The 10,554-nt window shown below is 35.1% G+C and overlaps 1 protein-coding gene across 1 annotated transcript in view; it reads left to right on the top strand.

Moving 5' to 3' along the window:
- The window catches only part of LOC109833434 (glutamate--glyoxylate aminotransferase 2), a 17,137-nt gene extending 7,606 nt beyond the window's left edge, over positions 1–9,531 (top strand). Inside the window, exons 3-14 of the mRNA XM_020401099.1 lie at positions 2,207–2,272; positions 2,535–2,652; positions 3,417–3,498; positions 3,598–3,685; positions 3,819–3,977; positions 6,072–6,245; positions 6,350–6,481; positions 6,698–6,763; positions 6,952–7,016; positions 7,691–7,782; positions 7,878–8,034; positions 9,168–9,531. Of these exons, the coding sequence (XP_020256688.1) occupies positions 2,207–2,272; positions 2,535–2,652; positions 3,417–3,498; positions 3,598–3,685; positions 3,819–3,977; positions 6,072–6,245; positions 6,350–6,481; positions 6,698–6,763; positions 6,952–7,016; positions 7,691–7,782; positions 7,878–8,034; positions 9,168–9,297 (1,329 nt within the window). The 3' untranslated portion in view covers positions 9,298–9,531. The remainder of the gene's footprint in view (positions 1–2,206; positions 2,273–2,534; positions 2,653–3,416; positions 3,499–3,597; positions 3,686–3,818; positions 3,978–6,071; positions 6,246–6,349; positions 6,482–6,697; positions 6,764–6,951; positions 7,017–7,690; positions 7,783–7,877; positions 8,035–9,167) is intronic.

The following is a 10,554-nucleotide window of genomic DNA, read 5'->3' as shown; positions in this document are numbered from 1 at the left end:
ATACAATGGACTCCTACACTTCTTCATGTTTTGAAATCGTTTCATAATAACCTCATTTGGATTACCACTAAATACATTGTTTTTCATGTAAATCTATGGATCTTTTTTATTTCTTTTCATACAATGGACTCCTACACTTCTTCATGTTTTGAAATCGTTTCATAATAACCTCATTTGGATTACCACTAAATACATTGTTTTTCATGTAAATCTATGGATCTTTTTTATTTCTTTTCATACAATGGACTCCTACACTTCTTCATGTTTTGAAATCGTTTCATAATAACCTCATTTGGATTACCACTAAATACATTGTTTTTCATGTAAATCTATGGATCTTTTTTATTTCTTTTCCAAAGTTTGATGGTAGGTCTTTGATATGTGGTGAATTGGGCCATTTAAGTTTATGGGTCCTAGGGTTATTTTATCTTTATATTTGGCCGATTAAGAGTTAACGGGTCACTACTCAATACTCAAATAATTTAAGGGCGTCAATTTACATCATAAGCTCACATGTTCTTATATGATTTAGGGTGGTGTCACTTGACACCACCTTTTATGCACTAGCTCCGCCCTTGTGTACATATGCTTATGAGTCAAACAAACATAAAACAACAACAGCAACAGTACATTTTATCTTAAATTGTTAGGTCCCGACTACATGAATCTTATTCTCCATTCAGTTTTGTCAAAAGGACTATCTCCTCCGAGTCAATCGCACATATCCAGAAGAAATATGCTTGATTGCTTGTCCTTCTAGATTTTGCATGTGTGCAACACCTTGTGTTCATGTCCATACTTGTATTAACTAACTTGTTTATTGATTGCCAAACACTACAAAATTATATCTTGAACCAATCTTAAAGCACCCTTAGAAATTGCCTTTTAACGTCAACAGCGCTATACAACTGCTGTATACCATATTACCACATAAGCACTTGTCCGCCCAATCATCCTGTAGTAATTCTAAAGGAAACATACTATGCCCTCTAATTCTCAATGAAGAATCGTGATGCGACATATTATACAACTTTTTTATCTATTAAGCTTTTATCAGATTGATATTGAGTGAAAAAATGATAAATCTCGGGTATTTTTTGGACTTCACTGGATGACTATACACTTGTTCTTTTTTCCTGGTGATTTATCCCTTCAAACCCCTCATTCCACTTCCAAGTGAAAAGGACACACACATGTAACTTGTTTTTTAGATATGAATTCTTCTTGAGTCACTTTGGGCTCATTGCACCCGTCCTGCTACGGTTTTGTTCCTCTAGCCCCAGCCATTTACATGATCCTAGATTGGTCATGATCTCCATTGTTGCATGTTCAGAACAGTAGTTACACATACTTCTAAAGCTCTGGTAAAATTACTGACTGATTAGGGTACCTCATAACGTCTGCCATCCACGTAATATTTTCATTATCACACTACAACAGCTTTCTAATGGCTTTGGGCAACAGCGGGGCAGGAGCAGCTAGTGCTATTTCCATTTCTTTGTCAATGGGAAATTCAGTTCAAAATATCTATTTTGATGATAAAGTGGATGTGATCTTGTAGAGCATCATGCAACATTTTTTTTAAAGCATGATACAGCAGTTAATATTTCAAATGCTAACAAAAATATTCTTACTATTAGACAGTCTAGTATGTGAATAAAGAGAAACCAAAAGTACATTGATTGTTAAAATTGTCACTGAAAATAAGATGAGATTATGTTCACTAATCTCGAGGATTGTGTACTTTAAAAATGTCAGCATAGGGAACTAGTTCATGACATAATGGGTTGTTGGTTAACTTGGTATGATATAATGGGACTCAGGATTTTATGAACAAGTTTCAGATGACACAACATTTGTTAAGCTTTGTTGATTACAGTAACATCCAATATTCTAATGTAGTAGTAAGCAGAACATTGTTGTTATTTGCTGTGCCTATAACTTCTTTTTGTCGTGGCTATGAGATGAAACTTCATGGGACCATTTTATCAAGTGTCAGTAACTTAAATGGCATAGATATTTATCCTTAATCAGTTGCAACTTATCTTTTGCAAAATTATAGAACACAACTCTCAAGCTTCTTTTCTGTGGTATAGAGAAGATTTTTTGTTTAACTTGATTCGTACAACTATAGTTTTCGAGTTGTACAAATGGGCCTATTCTGACAATATTTTTCACTTCCACATTCTTTGAATGGCTGTTGCAGATTATCTTTACGAATGTTGGTAATCCTCATGCTTTAGGACAGAAGCCTTTGACATTCCCTCGTCAGGTAATACCTTCAGAAATAACCTTTGCTCAATGTCCATGAAGGCAGCAGTGGTCTTGTTTTCCTTTCAACTACACTTTTCCCTTGGTTTCTTATCAGATAAGAATACTTAATTTTTGGATTTTCTGCCTGTTTCGTCAAAACATCTGACATGCTTGAGAAAACTGCTATAAGGATAATAACCCATGTAGTGGCACACCCTCAATTACAAAGACCTGAATATTAGCTTTCCATCGCTGTTGTTCTTATAAAGATTTTTCTGCAGGTGGTAGCACTGTGCCAAGCTCCATTTTTATTAGATGATCCTAATGTTGGATTGGTATTCCCGGCTGATGCCATTGCAAGAGCTAAGCATTACCTTTCACTGACTTCTGGTGGATTAGGTAATAACTTCATGTGCTTGCACATTTGATGCAACTAAACTATGCAGAGGGGCTTTCTTTTTTAATCTTTGCATTTTCTTTTTCGATTTACAGAAAAGGCAAACTTTGTCATTTGCGAGCGTTTTCTTTTTAGTTATTTCCCCCTGTCAAGTGTTATATCTTCTACCCACCGTCAGTCTATTCTCAAGCTTCACATTTAGTTCTCCTGGGAGTTTAAAATGATTTTAATGTCTAGTTTGGGTGCTACATCTGATATATTCTAGAAGTTTTAATGTACCATCAACAATTTATTCCTTAGTTTGCAGAACTTAACCTCCACGTTACGATTTCTCATATTTGCGGCATCCATCGTGTTCTTTATCTTTCTACACAACCACCAAGCTTCAAACAACATGGGTCTACATTTTCTTCTTTAAATTTATTGGACAACTGCAGATGCAAATTTGAAAGTTGATCCTATTCAAATTCTTTCACATTTTTATTGCTTCTCCACACAAAAACCTTTGTATGATCATGTAGTATCTGTCCTTCATAAAGAAATGACTGGAGAGAAAAGATTCGTATAGTAAACCTAATTATTGGATAAAGGTTTTGCTGTTGAATTATGAATGCAATGGGTTCAATCTAATCCTATCTTTCGGGGCCCAGTTAACAAGATTTTTGTGTATATATCCTTCTGTTATTTAAACATTAAAGTAACGTGGAAGAACGATAGTGCTGCTGAATGTATGTGGAATTAATCTATTCGCTTCTTTAACAATCAGGTGCATATAGTGATTCTCGAGGTCTGCCTGGAATAAGGAAGGAAGTTGCTGAATTCATTGAAAGGCGTGATGGATACCCTAGGTAATTGGATAAATTTTAAGAGGTATTTCGGGTTGCTGAGACAGTAGCACATAGAACTTCATTTGTTGATCACTGATCATGTGCACTTACTGGTTGCAGTAATCCAGATCTTATATTTCTAACTGATGGTGCAAGTAAAGGTGTTATGCAGATGCTTAATACCATTATCAGAAATGAGAAGGATGGGGTATGGCAATCAAGAATGGATTTCAGCCTTTATTTTATAGAGAACTTAAAGGACCAAATTTAGTTGATATTTATATTACTACTCCTTTATGACGTGACTGACATCGCAAAATATAATATCTTTATATTGGCAGATTCTCGTTCCTGTCCCACAGTATCCACTTTATTCTGCTACAATACAATTATATGGCGGTTCCCTTGTTCCCTACTATTTAGATGAGGAATCAAACTGGGGCCTTGACTTGAATAATGTGCGGCAGTCAGTCATGCAAGCACGATCAAAAGGAATAACTGTAAGTACTTTATTTAACTTGTGGTTTCCCTTTTATCTCTTGCTACTGTATAGTTATATACTTATATGAGGCACCTGAGAAACTTAGCTATGAACTTTTATTACTTTTGCATTGCTCTAGGAGGAATATTCTAAGGATGCAGTGCATTACCGAATTATAATTCATTAAAGGGTTAAGTGTGAACGGACCTCCTGTAATATCACCCAAACAAAGAGACCCCCAGGAGTTCTATTTATTGCGAGCAGACCCTTTGTAGTTCTAATTTTTGCGAATAGACCCCGTGAGTGCATTTTTTTTCCTCTTAAAATCGTTAAAAATGTTTGAGGAGGCAGATAGAACCCCTATAATTCTATTGATGAGGATAGACACCCCACTGCTAATTATTTTTCCTTTTAAAATAGTTGCAAAAATTCACAAAGGGGGTGTATCACACTTGGGCCGATACTACAAGGGGTCTATTCTCAATAAGTAGAACAACATGGGGTCTATTCACAATAAATAGAACTTCAGAGGCTCTATTTGCAATTGAATGATACTATAGGGATTTTGTTCGCAATTAACCCTTCATTAAATGTGCAAAAGTACTATATACTTATGTAGCAGATATTGTAGCACATCGAATGACTATATGATGTAGGACGCATAACGATCAAATTCATAAAGAAGTGGGACCTTCACGAGTCAAATGCGGATACAGATTAATTATTGACTGACCGCAGAGAAATAACAGTATCTCCCAATCCGGAAGGTAGATTCTAACATATTGTATATGAAAATTGCATATTTCGACGAGATGAAGTCGATTAGTTTTGCAAAATCCCACAATACCATCAATAACACCCGTTTTTGGTAGGATTTCAGAAATAATCAGCCTTTAGTTTATTTGTAGTAATAAAGTTAGAGTCAATTTATATTAGGAAATTAAATTCAATGTCGGAGTCAAATTAGATTAGGAAACAAATTCAATTTTGATTCACGATTTGTTTCCTCTATTATAGAGAGTGTTTTTAGGGTAGGATTTGGTACTTTCTATTTCTTTATAATTCTAGTCTTATTAGGAGTCTTGTTTGTTATTCTATTTAAGAAGAGGCATGTAACCCCAAAGAATTAGATCATTTTTATCAATAAAATTCTCTTTTCTATTACTTCATGGATTCGAGGTTGTCTCTTCGTGTATTCGAAGATCGTTTTTTGTGGATTCAGAGAACACCCTTTGGTGGATTCGGAGGTTTATCACTTCCGCGCTGCGTTACTATATATAAGTGAGTGACTAGCAAGGGGGTTCACATGGCATTGAGCTGGCAACTCATTGTGTAAAATGAGCTATTAGCTCATATACATTTTTCCATATACAGAGGATACTGGGTATGAGCTGGCAGCTCATTTTGTAAAATGAACTGCCAGCTCATTGCCATGTGAGCTCCACCCTGATGTGACTAGCAAGGGGGCTCACATGGCATTGAATTGGCAGCCCATTTTGCAAAATGGGCTGTCAGCTCATATACATTTTTTTCATATATATAGCTTCACCTTTTTTATGATCAAAGCTTGGGAGGCTGGGAGGGGGATGAAACTAGCGTTATCTTTCAAAGTTGAAATCAGCATTCCATCAGGATGTTACCAGTTACAGTTTTCTTTCTTTTTTCTTTCTTTCTTTTTTTCTTTTTTCTTTCTTTTTTTTAACTTTTTTGAGTTCAACCCTTTGATTTATGAAATCAAGTGCACAAGGTACTGCTTGATCAAATAAGAGCAATTGATAAGACCAAAGTAATGGTTTCGTCAAGGAAGTGCATGTGCATCAATGGTTTCACCACACATACATGCATGTGCATCAGGCACACACCACTTGCACACATTGATATCCAGAGGGCAGTCTATTTTCTGTTCTATTTGTAGTTTGATTTCAGCCAGACTCAAATAATCTTTTCTTATGATCTGCGACAGATATGTATTGCATCAATCATTTCCAGCATACCATCCCTATGCCTCTGTACTTTGTATCTTCACCGTTCTATTGTCAATATCTTAGCATGCCATCTATGGTTCTGCACAGTCACCTTATTCAACCAGTAAATCATCTTATGTTGTGACCAGGTTCGGGCAATGGTGATTATAAATCCAGGCAACCCAACTGGTCAGTGCCTTAGTGAAGCCAATCTGAGAGAGCTGTTGAGATTCTGTTTGTATGAAAACTTGGTCCTCCTAGCAGATGAAGTTTATCAGCAAAATATCTATCAGGATGAACGGCCTTTTATAAGTGCTAAAAAGGTATATATCTCGACCAAAGTAGCATTTTTCTGACAATTCAGTAAGTTCTAATTTTTAGATGTCTCAATGTAAAAACTAAAATATTGATTCTTTAATTCTGCTAGATATTGTTGGACATGGGTCTGCCAATAAGTAAAGAGGTCCAGCTCGTGTCTTTCCATACAGTTTCAAAAGGATACTGGGGTGAATGTGGACAGCGTGGAGGATATTTTGAGATGACTAACCTTCCTCCAGAGGTATATTATATAACTTTGCATTTTATATCTGCTTTTGATGGTCAAGGATTTCTTTGTAGAATTCTTGTTTTCTACATGTTTGCATTTTTCTGATTTTCTAAAACTTGTATTTGAAATTATCATTCTGGGTATGCTAGTAAGTTCATATCTGTGAATTTTTAATTCCAATCATTTGTTGAAAGTATTAATACCAAATTATTCTTTAAACCTGGACAGACGGTAGATGAGGTTTATAAAGTTGCATCCGTTTCTCTCAGTCCGAACGTTCCTGGGCAAATCTTTGTAAGTGAATATGTATTCATTATAATTCTTAACTGTTCTTGCAACCTAGATAAGGTGAGATGCTAAAGTATTTGTTAAATAGATAGTAGTTCTGATTTAAATCCTAGTGTAATGTTTCTTTGGTCACAACGAATTGCTTTATTCAACCTTAAGATTGTTACGAGGCAAAAAACTATTTTGCCTTGCAGCTAGGGCTGATGGTTAATCCTCCCAAGCCTGGAGATATCTCGTACTTGAAGTTCACTGAGGAGAGGTAAGAAGAATAACCAGCAATATTAGCTTTCAGTGTATTCCTTTTTTCCTCCAAATGCTATGGTACTTTTTCTACATCTATACCTTTTAAGAATCACAGAAGTGCCCAGAGTGTACATATAATTGCACAGGGATCTTATTTGATTTTTGACTATTCTTAGGTTTTGTACATAGAAAAATTAGCTTTTGTCGAGAAAATTTGATCTTGATAATTGAAACATGGAAAACGGTTATTCCTTGCTATCAAAACTGTTCATGCTACATATTGATATAACTCATATAAGTGCTTGTGATCTATATATGATTTTTTGTCCTGATTGACTTTTCTTGAGAATATTTCTTCCTGAATTATCTGTTTATTAAGATTATTCATGTCATCATTCTTACTTTTTTTAAAAGTGAGCATTGCTACAGTGGACAGATAGGTCGTAAGATTGCTTTTGGGACCTTTTAGCAGTCTTCACCAAAGTCACCATTCATAGAATTCATATTATGGGGTTTAGGCATAGAACAAATTTATTTTTTTAGATATATAATGTTCAAATGTTGAGTTCGTTGATTGAAATTTTCCTTTCTAACTAAAGACACCTGTCAAGAAGAGCCCGAATTTTCAGATTTAGGGTGCTTATCCTTTGGTGTTGCTCTCTAACTGCATGCTGTTTTGTTCATATGCAGCAAAGCTGTCCTCGGGTCTCTAAGAAAAAGAGCAAGAATAATGACTGATGGATTTAACAGTTGCAGAAATGTAGTCTGTAATTTTACTGAAGGTAATTACTAAACACTTCAGATACTTCTCTGAGTAATTTGTTTCTTAAACATTCAGGATGCATTAATGTTGAAAAGTATGTTGAAAATGTTTTAGGAGCCATGTATTCATTCCCACAAATAAGGTTGCCGCCAAAAGCAATAGAAGCTGCCAAGAAGGCGGGCAAGGTTCCTGATGTTTTCTACTGCCTCAAGCTCTTGGAGGCAACAGGCATTTCCACTGTTCCAGGCTCAGGTTTTGGTCAGAAAGAAGGGTAAGTATTTCAAATAATGCTCAATTGTAATCCGCTAGTTTGGTTAGTTACCAAATTAGAAAAATGCTCAATTGTAATCTGCAAATTTGGTTAGTTATGAAATTAGGATGCGTGCACATGGGATTTTTCTTTCATCACCCTTTGGAACCTAAGTCGACGAGCTGTAAATACTTACTGCTTGTAACTTTGGATTACTACACCAATGAATCCCTATTTGATCTATAGACTTTAAACTCATGAAGTTTAGAGTCATAGAATTGTAAATCCAATATGGCATTTTTGGTTACTTGCAATAGAGATGCTTAGTTCCGTGGAGTTTCAACTTTTACAATCTTTTTATATGAATTCACTTACGATCGACTCTTTTAGTCAAATTCAGGATTAGAAGATAAAACTCTAGAACTAGGATTCACATGTCTTGCACTGCAACTCAATAAAGAATCTTTAATTTAGATTTTAAGGTGGAAACCCACAAATGTAATAAACTGAAGAGTTGTATTTTCCTCATATCTTGGGACAATAACAGTTGTTTTGTTTTTTACTTTCTGTGAAATGAATGTCCATATATATATATATATAAATGAGATTAATGAATATCCTTGTCATAGTAGGAGATTTCCCTATATATATATATATATACACACAAAGAGACGAGCACGCACATACCTGAAAATATCAGAATCCTCAATAACAGGTAATAATGACCTTAGGATATAATGTCCCAGTAGTGTATGTTATTCTTTTGCCTAATTACTGATGCTTGCTTGCTGCGTTACTGGTATCTATTGGTCTACCTAGAATTTTGACACATGCATGTCCAAGGATTTTCCTAAGCACTGTGTAAATGTGAAGTAATGTAATGCTATCTCTTAGGCGAATAATTTGAATCCCATACATGATCAAAATTTCAAACGAATTTATGGTAATTTAGTTATCTGATGGAACTTCAGTATCATCTTTAAGATGTAAAGTTATGAACTGAACGTGCCTTCTCAATGCAGTTGAATATCTCAATGAATTGTGTTCTCTTTGATGATAATACATATATTGCATAATTTCTTCTGCATCTTTCCATTTTCAAATTTTGATGAATAAAAACATTGATTCAACTAATTCTCGTTCGCTTTGAATAGGGTTTTCCATTTAAGAACAACCATCTTGCCAGCAGAGGAAGAAATGCCTGCCATCATGGCAAGCTTCAAGAAATTCAATGATGAGTTCATGGAGCAGTATGAAGGCTACAGAGGTTACTCCAGGATGTAAGCTTATAAAACTGAAGAAACTGATAAAGTTCTACCGAGCAGAAAGAAGAAACAGACCTCATATTATAGAAATTTATAATGAAAGCGGTCCTGGATAATATACATTACTACATCTTGTACAACATTTTTACTGTTGTCTTACGAATGAAACATATTTAGTGTTCATTGGCAAAAAACCTTCATTAGCTCCTGATGCAAGAGGTCTGCTACATGCTTACGTATCGTTTCTATTGAATGTGTTATCCTGCGTTATTTTTCTTTTCCATAAATTGAGAAGTTTTATATTTGGTGCTGAAAATAGTTAATTATAAGTTAATTATACCCAGTAGCGGGTCGATGATTTCTGAAAAATGGTTTCACTACAACATTAATTATTAAAAATCTTTTACCATGGCCCTCGATGAGTTTTCATACTTTGAAAAAATGTACATAAATGTACCGTTAGTAACACTATTAAATACATATTTTTTTAATATGTGTTTCTAGTAAGAACTGCTGTGAGTATTTAGCATATAAATTTTAGAAAAAACTGTTAAGTTGGGCATTTCTCAGATAACCCTCTTTAACTTTCAAACTACACAAAGGGGTTTCAGAAAGCCCCCTTAAACTATCAATATCTTCCACAAAAAATTTCTTAACGGTATTAACTGCAATTTTGACCTGGGCAGACAAGATTATGCACCGGGATACTTTGCTAGTGGCATTATGCGTGGAGATATTTTTGCTAGTGGCATTTCTCAGATAACCCTATTTTAGGGGGTTTTAGAGAGAAATATCGAAAAGAGAAGGAGGCTTCTTTTTTTTCCTTTAAAAGAATCCTAAAAATTAAAGAGGGGTTTGGTGACATTTTAAAAGTTAAAAAGAAGAGTTATCTCAGAAACCACAAATCTAAAGAGAAGTTCTTGGTTATCATCAACCCACGTGAGCTGCTACGTTGTAGGTTGCCAGAGTTTACTTGACGCCTCTTTGCGTGACCGCCCCTTTGCGTGGGCCTTTGTGATGTTTTTTGAGCTGTAATAAGACTATTATTCGCAAAAGCTATCAATGGTGGGGTTTGCTATGCAAAGTTACAGCACCACCTATTAAAAAAATACACAGCTATATCCAGACCAGTCCAAGTTAGCGGCGTCTTTTTGTTTGATATGATTAATTAAAGCAGCGACTAGTAACTTTTTTTAATTTAAAAAAAAAGGCGCGGACGGCCGCCCAGCACGTCTCCATCTGTAATTAACTGATGGAGAGGATTGAAAGAGGAGGG

Source organism: Asparagus officinalis, chromosome 3 (assembly GCF_001876935.1).
Source record: "Asparagus officinalis chromosome 3, Aspof.V1, whole genome shotgun sequence".
In the NCBI taxonomy this organism is placed as follows: domain Eukaryota; kingdom Viridiplantae; phylum Streptophyta; class Magnoliopsida; order Asparagales; family Asparagaceae; genus Asparagus; species Asparagus officinalis.
The sequence above is the reverse complement of the archived record's forward strand: the minus strand, read 5'-3'. Positions and strand labels throughout refer to the sequence as shown.